The sequence below is a fragment of the Pituophis catenifer genome, unplaced genomic scaffold (genome assembly GCF_029215685.1).
Source record: "Pituophis catenifer annectens isolate HBS135680 unplaced genomic scaffold, rPitCat1.0.hap2 SCAF_7, whole genome shotgun sequence".
In the NCBI taxonomy this organism is placed as follows: domain Eukaryota; kingdom Metazoa; phylum Chordata; class Lepidosauria; order Squamata; family Colubridae; genus Pituophis; species Pituophis catenifer.
This window is the reverse complement of record NW_027256887.1, coordinates 86,237,201-86,256,417: the sequence shown is the minus strand read 5'-3', so window position 1 is coordinate 86,256,417 and position 19,217 is coordinate 86,237,201. Positions and strand designations below refer to the sequence as shown.

General features: G+C 46.9%; 1 protein-coding gene across 1 annotated transcript in view; it reads right to left on the bottom strand.

The window, feature by feature from the left end:
- Positions 1-19,217, bottom strand: part of SFMBT2 (Scm like with four mbt domains 2) — a 48,241-nt gene that overhangs the window by 1,735 nt on the left and 27,289 nt on the right. The window contains exons 12-19 of the mRNA XM_070947376.1: positions 13,448-13,490; positions 12,219-12,286; positions 10,568-10,707; positions 8,359-8,468; positions 6,644-6,819; positions 5,086-5,264; positions 2,009-2,236; positions 111-236 (exon numbers count right to left, since the gene is read on the bottom strand). Of these exons, the coding sequence (XP_070803477.1) occupies positions 111-236; positions 2,009-2,236; positions 5,086-5,264; positions 6,644-6,819; positions 8,359-8,468; positions 10,568-10,707; positions 12,219-12,286; positions 13,448-13,490 (1,070 nt within the window). The remainder of the gene's footprint in view (positions 1-110; positions 237-2,008; positions 2,237-5,085; positions 5,265-6,643; positions 6,820-8,358; positions 8,469-10,567; positions 10,708-12,218; positions 12,287-13,447; positions 13,491-19,217) is intronic.

Here is a 19,217-nt window from a genome sequence, read left to right as displayed (position 1 = left end):
AGAAAGAAAGAAATGCGGAAAGAAAGAAAAAGGAAAGAAAGAGAGAAAAAAAAAGAAAGAAAGAGAAAGAAAGAGGGGAAAGAAAGAAGAAAGAAAGAAAAAGAAAGAACCTGCTCCTGAAAGATTTTGGCAAGGGGAGCGCAGTCGGTCAGCCGGAGGAATTGCACCACATCCGTCACTGTCCATTCCAAGGGGTTGCTCTCTAGGATGAGCTTCTCTTCCACTGCCTGCTTGATCTGCAACGAAGCAAAATTGGGATCACAATTAGGACTGTTCTTAGTGATCGATTCCGGCTCCTTTCCTAATCAGGATGTCCTCTGATATGTTTTATAATACATCTGAAGTAATTAATATACAGTTAATCCTCGACTTACAACAAGTTTGTTTAGAAACCATTTGAAGTTGCAATGGCACTGAAAAAATTGATTTATGGCCGTTTTTCACTATTAACGACTATTAACTCATCTCCATGGTTCTGATCAAAATTCAGAAGCTTGGCAACCGTCTCAGATTTATGACAGTTGCAATGTCCTGGGGACATGTGATAACCTTTTATGACCTTCTCACGAGCAAAGTCAATGGGGAAGCCAGATTCGCTTAACAACCATTTTACTAACTCAACAACTGCAGTGATTCCCTTAACAACTGTGGCAAGAAAGGTGGTAAAATGGGGGTGGGGGGGCAAAACTCACTTAACAAATGTTTCACTTAGCAACAGAATTGTTGGGCTCAATCGCGGTTGTAAGGCAGCAATTCCCTTAACAACTATGGCAAATATGGTCATTAAATGGGGAAAAATTTACTCTAACAACTATCTCGCTTAGCAACAGAAATTTTCGACTCAACTGGAGTCAAGGACCACCTGTAGTATTGGAAACCGTATTTCTTTAGGATGGATTAAGAATCTTTCCCTGTTTGCATTTATTTGAACTCTGTTCCTTTCTTTCTTTTATATGTTTTGTACCTGTTTTGGCTTGTATTTTTTAAAAAGTTCAATACTTGAAAATGCCTGGAGTCCCAGAATTCCCTAGCCAGACTTGCTTAGGTTCTTTCCTAAATAAGCATAAGTGTGCTCCCTTGTGGAAACTGGCTTGGATAGACCACGTAAAGATGGATGTGCCCTCAAGCCCTGTTGTGGCCTACCAGCGGCCAACGGAGCTGGTGGCAGACTCGGACATGAGGAGGTTGGGGAGGAACATGGGCCAGTCCTGGAGTCTGGGGAAAGCTCTGCGTCGGAGGCAGAGAGGGGGCCAGGGCCGTCCGACAGTTATCAACTACCTTCGGAGTCGGAGATAAGTGGGGCTGAAGAACAGCTGGAACCTGTTCCCAATGCGCAGAGCTGCCAGGAGAAGGGAACAGTTAAGGAACAAGGGCCGACTCGGGAGTAAAGGCACAGGTGGACGATGAATGGCCCCTCCCATAGGGAATAAAAGAGGAGCGACAGGGGAGTGGAATTTGCAGGAGACAATTAGTTCATTCCTGCATTCTTGCCAAGTATTGCAGTGTCTAAAAGATATCAGCCTGGCCACTCTCCAAGCCTGATAAAGGTCGGTAATTGTGAACTATCTTGAAAGCCTGTGGAAGAAGGGCAAAAAGGGAGTGGTGTTTGAAGGAGACAATTAGTACGTTAATGTGAAGATTTGCTTATCTGAAAGACTCTTTGACTCTATTTCCTTGTACAGGGTTGCCTCTGGAAGTTATCGGCCTGGCAACTATCCAAGGATTGATAAGGTCTGTGTTTGCAATTCACCCTTGAAAGACTGTTTGCCGCGACTTTGCTGGATGTGAATGCCAGGAATTCACATTAGCCAAAAAAAAAAAAAAAAAGGGGGGGGGAGGTTTCGGGACCAAGCCCAACCAAGTTGGTTTCCCCCTGAAAAAATCCCCACAAAGCAAATGAACAAGGCCTACAAGACAGAAAACCAATGATTTCCAAGGGGCTGTTTTGGAGTGGTTCAAATGTTGGACGAACCAACAAAAAGCAAGGTATGGCTATCCAGCCACTTACCTGCCTGGTTCTCTCACTTTTGGCATGCAGGAAGGAAAGTGCCTTCTGGGCTTGCCTGTCCCTCTCGGGCCGAGCCACATGGATGGAGCCTCTGCTGCTGCGTAACTTCATTGTGGTCATTGGTATGGCCAAAGGTATGTCCTCCGAGGAGACATCCGTTAGATCATCCTGCAATTCTGGGCTGGTTTCCTCGCTCCACGCGGTGTCTGCTTCTTCCTCGTCACTCTCCTGCCACGGAATTGAATTGAATTGATGGATTGTATTTGAATATCCCCTGGAGGAGATGACCAGGCTGAGCCTGATGGAGGGGTCAAATGCGTTATCAGTCTTGAGTCTCTTCATGCCCACAAGAGATCTAAGTCCAGCCCCCCTTGAATTCCCGTGACTCTTATCTACTATCAATTTGCTTTGACCATTAGTAGTTCAGATTCTTGACTGGTGCGGTGGCCTAGAGGTTGTGCTCTCGCCTTACAATCAGGAGGCCATGTCTTTGATCCTAGGTAGAGGCAGATATTTCTCTCTCTGGGCACAATGAGAATATATCTGCTGCAAACTCAGCATTGGCAATAGGAAGGGCATCCGGCCAGTAAAGTTCCATTCAGTTACCCCAACTCCACCCCACAAGGGATTACGGGGTCATTAAACGACAAAGAAGATTAGCAGGTAGTTCAGATTCTTGTAGAGAGCTTAAGCTTGCAATAAATTCTTATGTTCATTTGAACTGCCTGGCTTTCATGATTTCCGCGCTTGATACTCCCAAATTAAACAAAGGACTCCCAGCAGAAAACCACATTAAGAGAAATCAGCACACTATCACCTTCTCTTCTACCGACAACGTGATAATTAATAATAAATAGCTGTTAATAAGGAGAATGAAAGGTAATTGGATGAAACTAATTACCCGATAAAAACCCAGAGGGCAACACCAAGTGTTTCTTGGGAGAGCACCGTTTTATATTAATTTCCATTAAGTCAAACAGATAGCTAGACGCTGAAGAGAGGTTATTCCATTAAATAGGAGTCAAGGTAGAGAAACTGCCTTTCCTTAATCACTGCTTTTCAAACTTGGCCATATATATATATATATGTATGTGTGTTTGTTCCAGCATAACTCTGGAACGCCTCGAGCAATTTCAACCGAACTTGGTACACAGATGCCTTACACTCTGGAAACAAATACTGTGGGGGTAAGACACCCCTAACACCTCTCAGGGTGTGTGTTCTGTTAAGATACAGCCTGTTGTGCCTTAAAATGGCTTCTACTGTACTGCCTTAAAATGGCTTCTACTGTGCAGCACAGTGGAGTTGCCATGGTAACGGCTTCACAGTACTCCACAAGGGGGCTCCCTCTGGTAAGGGGGAAAATCCAACATTAGAAATTACATTTGGTCAAACATTTTTAACTAATTTAATTCTCGCCAAAATCAGGGCTCAGCTGCTCTTCCTGTCTAATACAGGATTGGGATAAATAAATACTCTGGCAACGCCAGGTTATCAGCTAGTTCAGGGGTCTGCAACCTTAAACACTCAAAGAGCCATTTGGACCTGTTTCCCAGAGAAAATAAAACACTGGGAGCCACAAAGCCTGGGTGGGCGTGGCCAACTCAACATCACTCACTTCCACCAGTCACATGACCCCCTAGCCACACCTACCCAGCCAGTCATTAGGGCAGAGAACCGGTTGTTAAAAAACACCGGGAACCACAAAACCCTTTTGACATCTCTCCCTTCCTACCCACTCCCCCGCCCTCTCTCTCTGTATCTCTCTATGTCTCTCTCTCTCTCTCTCCCCCTCTCTCTGTATCTCTCTGTCTCTGCCCCGGCCACTTCTCCATCACCTGCCATCGCCCTTACCTTCTCAGGCCAGGCGAGGAGTGACTGGGAGGGGAGGGCAAGGGGCAGGGCCAGCCAGTAGTGGGATCACCTGACAGGGAGCCACAGCAGAGGGCCCAAAGAGCCACATGCGGCTCTGGAGCTGCAGGTTGCTGACACCTGAGCTAATCTAATATAAAAAAAGAGACTACAGAAAGAGCGCAGAGAAGAGCAACAAAGATGATTCGGGGACTGGAGGCTAAAACATATAAGGAACGGTTGCTGGAACTTGATATGTCTAGTTTAATGAAAAGGAGGAAGGGCTAAGGCTGACATGATAGCAGTCTTCCACTATCTATGGGACTTCCACAAAGAAGATTGGGTCCACCTATTCTCCAAAGCACCTGAAGGCAGAACAAGAAGCAATGGATGGAAACTAACCAAGGAGAACCTAGAACTAAGGAGAAATTTCCTGAGAGTGTCAACAATGAACCAATGGAACAACTTGCCTCCAGAAGTTGTGAATGCTCCAACACTGGAGGTTTTTTAGAAGACAATGGACAAATGTCTGAAAAGGTACAGGGTTTCCTGCCTGAGCAGGGAGTTGGACTAGAATGTTCTGTCCCCGTACCACGCACACACACCCACAGATGGCCCGGAGTTAATAAGCCACACGACAAAACTCTTTGATGATAAAGCTGGCAGCAACCCAGTGGCTAGCTGCCAATTCAGACTTTACTCACACAAAACAAAGATTAATCCAAATGCAGTCCGATAAAGCAGGCAAAGTCCAGTAAAGCAGAGATCATGGAGTATTTCCAGTTTTTGCTCGTCACAAACTGAACCGGCTACCACACCCACATTTATACCCTGTGGGGTGTGGTCCAGTGACTCAGCTAATCTCTGGCATGCCTTCCCCTCTGCTGTGCATGCTTCTCCCTGCGCCTCTGCCGAGGGTCCAGCCAGCACTTATCTCCTTCATCGCTGTCCACTTGTGGCTGCGTGGACGTGCTTGGCTCTGAGCCTATCGTTTGGCCTTCAGTGTCCTCTGGAGGCATTGCCAGAGAGGAGGGTACTGGAGAGGGAGGCCTTGCCAACTCCTCCCCCTCACTCTCAGAGTCTGCATCTGTCGATAGCCCAGGCTCAGGCAACGGAGCCACAACAAGAAGACCTCCAAGGTCCCTTCCTGTTATTCTATTCGGTTATCTTTCTGACTTATTCCAGCTCATGTGCAGATAACGTTCACAAGGGAAGCCAAATCTCACCTCTGTCGATCCTGCTCCATTCAGATCCGCTGTGGAGAGACACCTTTTCTTTGGTGTAAAACCTGGTTTCCGCATTTTACTGTAATCCGACCAGATCTTGTGCCTGCTCTCCAGGCTGTAAGGGTTTTCTTCACTGGGAGAAGGCTTAATGACTTTCCTCCTTTTTCCATAATAGTATGCTGGAGAGGAAAAAGTCTGGTTAAAAAAAAAAAATCAAACCATCGAATTCTATAGGTAGTCCTCCACTTATGACCATTTGTTTAGCGACCGTTTGAAGTTGCAACAGCCCTGAAAGAAGGGACTTATAACCAGGACTTTTCACACTTACGCTGTTGTAGCACCCCCATGATCACATGATCAAAATTTGAATGCTTGGCAACTGGTTTATATTTATGATGGTTGCAGTGTCTCAGTGTATTGTGATCCCCTTTTGCGACCATCTGACAAGCGGATAGGATAGGATAGGATAGGATAGGATAGGATAGGATAGGATAGGGAGTGGAGTGGAGTAGGGAATGGAATGGAATGGAATAGGAATAGCAGTGGAGTGGAGTGGAGTGGAGTGGAGTGGAATAGAGTAGAACAGAACGGAACGGAACGGAACAGAACAGAACAACAGAATTGGAAGGGATTTTGGAGGTTTTCTAGTCCAACCCCCTGCTTAGAGAGGAAACCCTATACCAGTGATGGCTAACCTTTTTGTCATCACGTGCCAAAAGTGGGGGGAGTGCAGGGGGGGGGTCGCTCGCACGCGTGCCCACACCCATAATTCTATGCGCCCCACCCCCCGCGCATGCGTGTGCGACCCCCCCCCCGCGCTCCCCCCACTTTTGGCATGTGATGGCAAGGTAGGCCCGTTTTTCGCTCTCCCCAGGCTCCAGAGCCTTTCTAGGAGGCTCGGGAGAGATAAAATTGTCTTCCCCACTCCCCCGGAAGCCCTCCGGAGACCGGAAACAGCCTTTTTCCTGACTTCTGGTGGTCCCAAAAGGCTCAAAAATCAGCTGGCCAGTGCGCGCATGCATGCTGGAGCTGAGCTCACATGCCCACCAATATGTCTCCGCATGCCACCTGTGGCACGCATGCCATAGGTTCGCCATCATGGCCCTATACTATTTCAGACAAATGACTGTCCAATCTTTTCTTAGGTCAATGAGGAAGCCCGATTCACTCTAACAAATGTGTTATAATTAACAACCGCGGTGGTTCATCTTAATTGTGGCAAGAAAGATTCTAATATGGGGGAAAACTCACTTAAGAACTATCTCACTTAGCAACAGAAATGTTGGACTCAACTGTGGTCATAAGTCCACGACTACCTGTCTTTCTTTCCTCAGCCAGAATCCAAAGAATTCTGATGGCTTCCCCAACGTTGTTCTCCAGAGTCAATCCTAGATTGTTAGTGATGGGCTTCCATCAGCAAATGCCAACACCAAATCTGATTTATTTGCAGTGTTCTAGATTATCCCAATCATAATACTCCAGGCAATGCAGGAGAAACAAAATCCACACAAACTAAAACCAAACCAAGTTTCGTCCCACAGCTGCCATGCGCATTTACCGTATTTTGTTTTGGTGTGACTGGAACAGTTTTCGGGGCAATTTTCGGCAACCGGAACAGGGCCGAATAAATTGGGGCAGCATTCCAGTTTCGCGCATACCTTCCGGCAAAAATTGGAGACTTGGTCAGAAGTACGAACTATCTTGACCATTGCCCTGTACGTTTTACCTCGGTATCTGTCATGGAAAGTTGCAACAACACGACAAACATTACATTATAAATCAAGATTTTGGGACCAAGACTTTTTAGCTCAGTTGGATGTTATATCCTCGCAAAGACAGCTCACAGGGATACAACCGAGTGTCAACTTGCAAAGCATCCCTGACCTGCTTTCAAGTTGCCATAGGCAAGAGGGATGGAAAATGAATACTGCAGTGAGGCAGCACGTCAGTCAAAACAAAAGCACATTCCAGCCATATCTCTGTCAAGGCCATCTCCGTGGTTACCCACAATGGCTGGAGGGGAGTGATCTCTACAACTCGTGAAATTGCTTCGTTGGAGGGGAGCAATTTTAACGAAGCCACATTGAGGTAGTTTTTTTAAAAAAAAACCCTATCCAAACATATTAGCTTGAAGAATTTAAGATATGATAGTTTACCAAGCGTTGTATCTGTCTGGAACAGCGGAAATTCCCCGAGTAAAATTAATTTTTCTTTCCTAATTAAATGTGACATAACTGAAGTTGTAGAAAACTTGGAGATGAAAAATCTCCAAAGGACCGCTTTACAAAAAAACCTTGGAAAGAATGCATCAAAACTCTTGTTCTGAGCATAGAAGCTGTAACAGGTAGCCCTTGACTTACAACAACAAGGGTTGTTGTAAATTTCTGTTGTTAAGTAAGACAGTTGTTAAGTGAATCACTGCAGTTGCGAAGTCAAGTAACCCAGCTCTTAAATGAATCTGGCTTCCTCGTTAACTTTGCTTGTCAGATGGTCGCAAAAGAGTAAAAACCCAGTTGCCAAGCATTCAAATTTTAATCATATGATCGTGGGGAAGAAGCAATGGTCGCAAGTGTGAAAAATGGTACTCACTTAACAACTGCAGTGGTTCATTTAACAACTGTGGCAAGAAAGGTTGTAAATGGAGACAAAATAAATGTTTCACTTACCGTACTTTTCGGAGTATAAGATGCACTCCCCCCTCTCCAAAAGAGGGTGGAAATGTCAGTGTAGAATATAGACAGAATATGGCCATTTTTGGCCTCCCAAAACACCACCCTGTGCGACCCGTTTTTGCCAAAAACAGTCCCGTTTATGGCAAAAACGGGACACGCAGAGGGTTTGGGAGGCCTGCAGAGTGTTCCTGGGGGCCGGGGAGGCAAAAATGGAACACGTGGGGGGTTTGGGAGGCCAAAAACGGGTCCATTTTTCGCCAAAACGGGACACGCAGCGGGTTTGGTAGGCCTGCAGACTGCTCCTGGGGGCTGGGGAGGGCAAAAATCAGACACGTGGAGGCCAAAAATTATTTTTCTTCTTGTTTTCCTCTTCAAAATCATGGTGCGTTTTATACTCCGGTGCGTCTTATAGTTCGAAACATACGGTAAATTTAGGGCTCAATTGTGTTCATAAGTCGGGGACTGCCTGTCCTTTCTTCTATCTTTTTCAGCTAAAGTAATTTTTTGCCAACCTCCTTTCTTCCCTGGTCCACCATTATGGATATATTCTTAAATAACAAACAGCCTCTAGGTTTTTCTTCCTTTTAGAAACAGTCCTTACTTTGCTTTGAGGTTCTCTTCCTGAAAATTCCACCCGGGGTCATCGACAAGTTGCAACTCTCGCAAAATGCTCCTGGGTTTGTAGGCAGAGTTGATCACCATGCGAAGAATCTGAGCAGAGCAAAAACACTGGGCGTGAAACTGTGAAAGAGAGCATCAAGAACTCCACAGCTCAAGGTTAATACCAGCCCTATGAGGTAGGCCAGGTTAGGAAACAGCCACCACACACACACACACAAAAAAACCCCCCACTAGAAACTGAATAACAAAACGGAATAACAGAATCAGAGTTGGAAGGGAACTTGGAGACCTTCTAGTGTAGTCCAACCTCCAGTGTTGGAGCATTCACAACTTCTGGAGGCAAGTTGTTCCACTGATTAATTGTTCTAACTGTCAGGAAATTTCTCCTTAGTTCTAGGTTGCTTCTCTCCTTGGTTAGATTCCACCCATTGCTTTTTTTCCTGCCTTCAGGTGCTTTGGAGAATAGGTGGATCCCTTCTTCGTGGAAGCCCCTCAGATATTGGAACACTGCTATCATGTCACTATTTGCATGATAGCAATATTGACAAACTATTGATATACTGTATAGACTATATTAACAGAATCTTGAAAACCGGACAGCTTATTATTTGCTCTCAGACAAACTCAGACTTGCCTCCAGAAGTTGTAAATGCTCCAACACTGGAGTTTTTAAGAAGAGACTGGACAAACATTTGTCTGAAATGGTATAGGGCCTTGAGGGTGAACCTATGGCATGTGTGCCACAGGTGGCATGCAGTGCCCTCTCTGTGGGCACGTGAGCTGTCGCCCCAGTTCAGCTCTGTCGCAAATGTGTGTGTGCCTCCTGCTGGCCAGGTGGTCATTGGGTCTCTGCCGTGCATGCATGGGGGGGCATGTGCATGGCACATGCGGGGTGCATGTGCAGGGCGCATGCGCCGGACACACATTGCATTTTGGGGGTTCGGGCACTCGGTCTGGAAAAGGTTAGCCATCACTGGTAAAGGGTTTCCTGCTCAAGCAGGGGTTGGACTACAAGACCTCCAAGGTCCCTTCCAACTCTGTTTATTATTTTAAATTTTGCTAATGGCAGTTGTGCAGCTGTGGTAATTGAGTTCAGGATTTCTGCTGTGTTCCCCCCTCTCGTCTATCATTCTGTGCTTTTTGTCTAACAGACTGTTAATCTCAGATCCTCCTCCACTCCTTTCTAGCACTGATGATATTACCTAGTTGGGTAATGAAATGTCTGCAAACAAACAAACAACCTCAGAGAGCACCAAGGACCCCACAGTCCTCCTCCTTCCCCTCTTCCTCTCCACAAACCACACTCCCTTCTAGCACTGATGATGCTGCCTAGTTGGGTCGTGAAACGTCTGCAAGGAAAACAACCCAGCTCAGAGAGCACCAAGGACCCAATCATTCAACCCTGAGCTGTAACTATTTTCTTCCATTGATACTGGCTTCAATTTGGACTCTTTATATAGCAGGGGGTTGGTTTGGATGGCCTCCTAGACCCCTTCCCACTTTGCCAGGTGTTGTGGCCTGCCAGCTGCCAGCAGAGCTGGCGGTAGACTCAGACGATGAGGAGTTGGGGAGGAACTTGGGCCAGTTCTGGAGTCTAGGGAAGGCTCTGATGGATGGTCTGCATCGGACGCAGAGATAGAACTAGGGCCATCCGACATTTCCCAGCCACTGGAGAGGCAGCTGCCTTTGGAGGCTGATATGAGTGAGGAGGAAGAACAGCTGGGGCCTGTTCCATATGCACGTATGGACGGAGCAGCTAGGAGAGCTGAACAACAGAGGACAAGGAGTCGACTCGGGAAGCAAAGCATACATGGACGCTGAATGGCCCCTCCCTGGCTGGGGAATAAATCAAAGGAAAGGGGAATGGTTGTCGTAGGAGACAACCGTTCGTATTTCTGAAGATTTTGCTCATTGTGTTTGGTGTCACAAAAACTGCTTGCCAGAACTTAATTTGCAGCCTTTTGGCTGGGAGCTCACAAGGCAATTATCACAAGGAACTGATAAGGTCTGTTAGTGCAGTTAACTCCTTGAAGGACTCTTGCCGGGACTTTTCGGTGGGTGAATGCAATTAATTCACAAGAGGTAAATAAAGAAGGGTTTTTCGTGACTTAGTTTCTGCTAAGGCTGGGTCAGAACACCAGGATCCTCCCATTCCTAGCAGGGCACAGCATACATCTCATAATCCTTACCTCTTTAAGAACCAGGACGCATTTCCCTGGCCCAACAGACTGTGGCAGTTCTGCCAATCTGCCTTTGTTGAGATGTGGGCCTGAGAAACAGCGATGGTTGATGAAGAGCACGGGGCAGTTGTATCTCCCGTTGATGGTCCCTGCAGAGAAGAAACCAGAAACCATATTCCATCTTCTTCCAGCATCCCATCTGGGCCGCATTTCCTCTCTATCCTCCTCCTTTCCACCATCTTGGGACATAAGCAACGACTGTGTTTATGGAGTTCATCTATTCTTTCCACTTTCAACCAATACGGGGACCTGGGTGTGTGGGAATTATAATCCCGCATTGATTTGGACGATGCAGGTAGTCCTTGACTTATGGCCACCATTCAGTCCGACATTTCTGTTGCTGAATGAGACAGTTGTTAAAACGAGTTTTTGTCCTCACGTTACGACCTTTGTCGCCACCGTGCTGATGTGAGTCACTGCAGTTGTTAAGTTAGTCACACGGTTGTGAAGTGAATTTGGCTTTTGCTTGTCAGAAGGTCACAAAAGGGAATCATATGACCCCAGGACACTGCAACTGTCACATAAATATGAGTCAGTTGCCAAGCGTCTGAATTTTTAATCATAGGAACATGGGGAGGCTGCAATGGTCGTAAGTATGAAAAATAGTCGCAAGTCACTTTTTTCAATGCTGTTGGGATGAGCCGGGGCGTGGCACGGAGGCAACATAGCCGGAGAACCGGTATGAGTCCCTTTATTGGCACCAACTTTGCCCCCAATGTCCCGTTTACTCTCCGGCCTGGAGAAAAACTCTCCCACAAACCTGCAGCAGCTTCTGGATGCAAATACTCCAGTCCAAATGCTATAAGCAGAATGACTGCAATCAATCACTCCAGCAGGGCAAGATAATGGGTCCCAGAAGCCGGCAATAATTCCGGCAAGACAAGATAAGCACACTAATTCAGTCAGTAGGAATGCCAGGAATGCAGGCCACAACTCTCAACACTAGATGAATTCAGTGTTTGTTCCCCTCCCAACTGCCTCTCCTTTAAACTCCATCCCCAGGTGTGCCTTGTGAAGGGAATCGGGGCCCTCTCCTTCCTCGTAAGCCACGCAACTCAGGTTGCTCTCTTCTGTGTTCTTCCCTGCGCACCCAAGGATGAGGAGGGGGTGGGCCTTGGTCTTCATCTGAACCACCCTCTCCCTTGTTCTACCTCTTCCCTGCTCTGCCCAGCCTGACTTTACCCTTCCCCAGTTTCCTCCACAGCCAACGGAGCCACTCTCCCGCTCTCTGTCAACTGTTTGTCTTCCGTCTCAGATTCAGACTCTGACAGGGGCATGACTGCGGTTGTAACTTTGAATGGTCACTAAATGAACTGTCGTAAGTGCAAAACTACTTGCATTGCACCATAAATGCAAAACTACCAATTCAAAAATCTTTATTTATGATGAGCGCAGGAATGCAGTGTTTTTTCAAAGTTAGCAACTTTAAGATGGATGGACTTCAACTCCCAGAATTCCTCAGCTAGCTACACTGGCTGAGTATTTCTGGGAGCTGAAGTCCACCTATGTTAAAGGTCTTGATTTATCTTCTTACTCCTTTAAAGTGGTGGTATTTCAGATCTAAATTAGAAAAACGTTTGTCTTTTCCCCTCAAACTCACCCATCATGTCCGTCTGGGGAATGCAGTGAGGATTCTGAATTTTCACAATAGGCACTCCCGCTGGTAACCTAACAGAGGACCAAAAAACAACAACAAGCCATTCAGATTACAAAACTACAGTCCTCATTTTTCAACTGACCCGTTTAGTGACTGTTCACAGGTATTGATCATTAAGGTAACTCTACGATCTATCCTTGCATTTATGGCCTTGGCAGGTCTGTAAAGCAAAGAGAACCCCAAGTAAGAGAGTAAGCACCGTCACTTAGTGTTCGGGTGGCCAGTTCCAACTGTGGTCACTAAACGAGGACTAGTGATACTTGAACGATGGGGGGGGAGAGGGGGTTGTCCAGAGAGGAGGTTAAAAAAGTTGGCAGCCACAACCATGTAATCAAAGCTGAAGATCACATATCTTAAAATTGCTGAGAAACACTGAATGGGTAGATGAATAAGTACATATTGATTTATTGAGCTACAGGTAGTCCTCCACTTATGGCCACAATTATGAGCAGAATTTCCAATACTAACTTAGCCCGCCGTTCATTGATTCTGTGGTAGCTGATTTTATGACCTTTTTTGGGTCATAAAGTGGCTAAGCAAATTATTGCAGTCGTTAAATGAAACATACGGTTGTTAAGCAAATCCCAGCTGAGTTTGCTTGACAGACGCCAGCTGGGAAGGTTGCAAATGGCGATCACGTGAACCCAGGATGCCGCAATCGTCATAAATATAAAGGTACTCCTTGACTTATGACCACAATTGAATGGCCAAAGACTTTAATTTTGTTGAGTTATGCCCCATTTTATGACCTTTTGTGCCACCGTTGTTAAGTGAATCACTGCAATTAATAAGTTACCAATATGGTTATTAAGTGAATCTGGCTTCCCCGTTGACTTTGCTTGTCGGAAGGTCGTAAAAGGGGGATCAGACGACCCTGGGACACTGCAACCGACATAAATATGAACCAGTTGCCAAGTGGCCGAATTTTGGTCATGTGACCATGGGGTGGGGGTGGGGGGCCTGCAGCGGTCATAAGTGTGAAAAACTGGTCATAAGTCACTTTTTTCAGTGCGGTTGTAATTTCGATCGGTCTCTAAATGAATGGTTGTAAGTTAAGGACTACCTATATATTAATTTATCCCTTGCAATATAGTCAAGCACCTTCTATCTTAGATCAATTTTATTTGCATGATAAAACTGTGCTGTAATTGACATTTTAAGGGCGTACTCACTGCTTTTCCGGTTGGACGATTGCAATCTTTCTCTTCCTTTGCGCTGGAAAACGAGGACAAGGACAGGGGTTAATCTTATTTATTTATTTATTGTTTATTTATTGGTTCGATTTATATGCCGCCCTTCTCTGGAGACTCAGGGCGGCTTACAATGCATTAAGCAATAGCCTTCATACTTTTGTATATACCTGCTTAGTAGGGCTTTCGGCCCCCCCTAAGCGGTGTTCTATTTTATACAAAGTCAGTTTATTGCCCCCACAATCCGGGTCCTCATTTTACCTACCTCGAAAGGATGGAAGGCTGAGTCAACCTTGAGCCTGGTGAGATTTGAACTCGCAGTAATTGCAGGCAGCTGGCAGCTAAGTGCTACTTAACAGCACTTTAGTCTGCTGCATCACCAAGGCTCCTGGCAAATGCCTGTTTGCAAATGTACAGGGTGTGATTCCCAGCAGGAAAAATTAAAGATGATCTCATCCTTTTCAATTTTACAGGTTAGTCCTCGATTTACGACCGCAATCGAGCCCAACATGTCTGTTGTTAAATGAGACATTTGTGAAGTGCGCTTTTGCCCCTTTTTAACGACCTTTCATGCCAGAGTCGTTTTTTTAAAAAAATAATTTTTATTAAACACTTTTGTTATTTTTTTTGAAAACAAAAAATAATCTTTTACAATTTTTTCTTTTCAACAATTTTGCATCGGTAGACATTTCTTACTTATCCATTTTTTCTCCCTTATTTCAATTTATCCTTTATACATATAATTCTAATATTGATTTATTTACATATATACATATAAGTAACAGTATACACAATTTCGTTTCTACAATCTGCATCTTTTCTATTTCCTCTTATTTGTTTCCACTCCTATATCTTCCTCATTTGCTCTTTCCTTGCCTTTTACCTCTCTCCTCTAACTATTCATACCTTTTCTCCCACACTGTATAATATTCTGTTTCCTCTTTTTCTTGTATTTCCTTCATAAGTTTGTCCATTTCTGCACATTCTAAAACTTTTCTAATCAAAGGACCTTCCGCTGGTATATTGTTATTTTTCCAATTTTGTGTATATATTATTCTTGCTGCTGTTATGATATGTATAATTAAATATCGTAATTTTTTTTCATAAGTCCCTGGGAGTATTCCTAATAAAAATATTTCTGGCTTCATCTCTATATGCTGTTTGGTTAGCTCTTCTAATTTTATTATTATTATTATTATTATTATTATTATTATTATTATTATTATTATTATTATTATTATTATTATTATTTATTAGATTTCTATACCGCCCTACTCCCGAAGGACTCAGGGCGGTGCACAGCCAAACAATAAAAACATATACAATACAAAATTTAAAAAATAGAATAAAATCAAATTAAATAATTTTGGCCCCGACAAATTTAAAACCCCACACTTTTAAAACCAATTTAAAATTGAATATATAAATACTAAAAGATATTTAAAATTTTAAAAATCTTTTATAAAAGAGGGGGAAAATTAGGCCAGGCCGGCCTGGTGAAATAGTAAGGTCTTTAAGGCGCGGCGAAAGGTGCGCAGATCCGGGATCCTCCGTATCTCTGGGGGGAGCTCGTTCCAGATAGTAGGTGCCCCCACAGAGAAGGCTCTCCCCCTGGGGGCCGCCAGTCGGCATTGTTTGGCTGACGGCACCCGGAGGAGCCCCTCTCTATGGGAGCGTACCGGCCGGTGGGAGGCTATTGGTGGTAGTAGGCGGTCCCGCAAGTACCCGGGTCCTAAGCCATGGAGCGCTTTAAAGGTGGTAACCAAAACCTTTAAGCGCACCCGGAAGACCACCAGGAGCCAGTGCAGCTCGCGCAGGAGAGGTGTTACATGGGAACGCCATGTCGCTCCCGTTACCACCCGCGCGGCCGCACTCTGCGCCAGTTGGAGCCTCCGGGTGCTCCTCAAGGGGAGCCCCATGTAGAGAGCGTTGCAATAGTCCAGGCGGGAGGTGACAAGGGCATGAGTGACCGTGCGTAAAGAGTCCCGATCCAGAAAGGGACGCAACTGGCGAATCAGGCGAACCTGATGAAAAATCCTCCCGGTCACGGCCGTCAAGTGCTCTTCTAAAGACAGCCGTGAATCCAGGAGGACGCCCAAGTTGCGAGCCCTCTCCGTGGGGGCCAATGATTCGCCCCCAATAGTCAGTGATGGCGTCAACTGACTATATCGGGACGTCGGAAACCACAGCCACTCAGTCTTGGATGGGTTGAGCCTGAGCCTGTTCCTCCCCATCCAGATCCGTACGGCCTCCAGGCACCGGGACATCACTTCAAGGGCATCGTTGGGGTGATCCGGGGTGGAGATGTACAGCTGGGTGTCGTCAGCGTACTGATGGTACTCCACCCCGAAACCACGGATGATCTCGCCCAGCGGCTTCACATAAATGTTGAACAGGAGAGGCGAGAGGACCGACCGTTGCGGCACCCCACATATGAGGGGCCGTCGACCTCTGTCCCCCCGTCAACACAGACTGCGACCGGTCAGAGAGAAAGGAGGAGAACCACCGCAACACAGTGCCTCCCACCCCCAACTCTTCCAACCGGTGCAGCATGATACCATGGTCGATGGTATCAAAAGACGCTGAGAGATCTAACAGGACCAGGACAGAGGAGCACCCCCTGTCCCGAGCCCTCCAGAGATCATCAACCAACGCGACCAATGCCGTTTCCGTGCTGTACCCGGGCCTGAAGCCCGACTGGAACGGATCCAGATACGTCGTTTCATCCAGGTGCTGGGGGAGCTGTTGCGCGACCACACTCTCAACAACCTTCGCAACAAAGCGAAGATTGGAGACCGGACGATAATTTACCAACATTGCCGGGTCCAGGGAAGGCTTCTTGAGGAGAGGCCTCACCACCGCCTCTTTCAAGGCGGCGGGAAAGTCACCCTCACTCAGCGAAGCGTTTATAATCCCCTGGAGCCAGCCTCGTGTCACTTCCCGGGAAGCCAGTACTAACCAGGAAGGACACGGGTCCAATAAACAAGTGGTCGCGTTCAGTCTACCCAGAATCCTGTCCACGTCCTCAGGGGTCACAGGATCAAACTCATCCCAGATAACATTCTCAAGACCTGCCCCTGTCTCTCCCCCTGAGACTACCCAGTCGGAGTCCAAATCTTCCCGAATCTGAGTGATTTTGTCATACAGATACTGAACAAAATCCTCGGCTCTACCCTCCAAGGGGTCCTCCCGCGCTTCCTGGTGGAGCAGGGAGCGGGTCACCCTAAAGAGGGCGGCCGGGCGATTATCTGATGATGCAATAAGAGCAGCAAAATAACTACATTTCGCTGCTTTTATCGCCACTAAGTAATTCCTAATGTGGGATCTTACTAGTGTCCGGTCAGATTCAAGAAGACTGGCCCTCCAACTACTCTCTAGGCGTCTTTTCCGGCGCTTCAACTCCCTCAGCTCCTCGGTAAACCAAGGAGCCAATTGAGATCGGCGCCGGGTCAGAGGCCGCAAAGGCACGACCCGATCCAGAGCACCAGCAGCCGCCCTATCCCAGGCGGCCACCAGGTCTCCAGTCGAGGCGTGTGCCAGAACCTCAGGAAATGGCCCAAGCTCCATCTGGAATCTGTCAGGTTCCATCAAGCGCCTGGGGCGGAACCATCTTACCGGCTCCGCCTCCCTGTGGCGGGGTGCAGCAGTTCGAAAGTCGAGACGAAGGAGAGAGTGATCTGACCATGACAAGGGTTCAGTAACTATATCCCCTATATCAAGATCCCTCAGTAACTATATCCCCTATATCAAGATCCCTCAACCACTGTCCAGAGACAAAAACCAGATCCAGCGTGTTTCCCCCTGTGTGGGTAGGGCCATGAATTAACTGGGTCAGGTCCATAGCTGTCATGGAAGCCATGAACTCCCGAGCCATCTCTGACGTCTCACCCACGGACGGCAGGTTGAAATCCCCCATGACCATAAGCTTAGGGGTATCAACCGCCACCGCGGCGATGACGTTGAGTAGCTCGGGCAGGGCTGTTGCCACGTGGCAGGGAGCCAGGTACGTGATCAGCAAACCCATCTGATCCCCATGACCCCATTTCACAAAAAGGGATTCACAGCCGGCCGTCTGAGGAACAGTGGCCTCCCTCGGTCTCAGACCTTCTTTAATGATAACCGCTACCCCCCGCCCCTCCCCTGTGACCTCGGCTGATGGAATGCTTGGAAACCTGGCTAATCTTAGTCTGATTTTACTTCAATATTGTTTTGCTTTGGGGTTAGGGTTAGGGTTAGGGTGGCCAGAGTCGTTAAATGCATCTCTGCAGTTGATAAATCAGTAACCTGGTTGTTAAGTGAATCTGGCTTCCCTACTGACTTTGCTTGTCCTAGAACCGTGATGGTGAACCTATGCCATGCATGCCACAGATGGAACGCAGAGACCTCTCTGCGGGCACACGAGCCATCGCCCCAGCTCAGCTCCACCGGCATGTGTGCGCGCCTTCCACCAACCAACTAATTTTTGGGTCTCTGCCGCACATGTGTGGGGGCGGGATGCATGCTAGAGACACGCGTGCATGCATGGGGGGCGGGGGAGAGTGCGGGGGTCACATATGCATGCACGGGTGGGCGGAGCGCGCGGTGGGGGGTTGTCATGCACGTATTGCATTATCGGTTATAAGCAGGAGTGAAATGCTCCCGGTTCGGACCGGATCACCCGATCCGGTAGCGATGGAGGTGGGTGGTTCGGAGAACCGGTAGCAAAAATCCCTGCTCCCCCCCCCATGCCCAGCTGAGCCGCACAATCATCAGAGGCTTTTTTTTTAACTTTTAAAAGCATTTTTTCTTCGGCCGAAAAAATGCTTTTAAAAATAAAAAATAAAGCCTCTGATGATCGCGCGGCTCAGCTGGGATCGTCAGAGGCTTTTAAAAGAAAAAAACCCTTTTTTTCTTTTAAATGCCTCTGACGATCCAAGCTGAGTTGCAGAGGCTTTTAAAAGAAAAAAAGCGTCTGCCGATCAGGCACCTCAGCTGGGATCGTCAGAGCCTTTTGAAAGCATTTTTTAATAAACTTCTTCGCCGAAGTGGTTGTAGAAAAAATGGTTTTAAAAGTAAAAAAAAAAAATTGGCCACACCCACCCAGTCACATTACCCCACCACCACCAAGCCACGCCCACAGAACCGGTAGTAACAAATTTTAGATTTCACCACTGGTTATAAGTGCAGGGAGGCCTAATAGGCGTGCCCCCCGTGGCCCGTTTTTGCTCCCAGGAGGCTGCAGGGAGGCCTGCTAGGCCCAAAACGGGTCGCAGTGGTCACGCGGGTGAGGGGGTGGGGGGCGCGTGCGCGTTGCTTTCGGCACGCGACAACAAAAAGATTAGCCACCACTGTCCTAGAAGATCGTAAAAGCCAGATTCACTTAACAACTGGGTTACTGATTTATCAACGGCAGAGATTGGGATGCAGCAAACGGTCATAAATAGGGAACCGGCAGCCAAGCGCCTGAATTTTCATCGTGTGACTGTGGGGAGTCTGCAACAGTTGTTAAGTGTGGAAAAACGGCCATCAATCACTTTAATCAGTGCTGCTTGTCACTTCAAACAGGCACTAAACAGGCAGGTTGTAAGTCGAGGACTGCCTGCATAGTCTTAGAAGAGAGAAAACCCTTCCGAAGACAATGCATTCATTTTTGAACAGAAGTGGACAAAATCACCCACTAATAATAAAGTTAGCCGTTTGACCATTACAGCCGTCGGGATATTCATTACAAGAAATTGCTATTACATTCCAGTCATCTGTGCCGAGATATAAA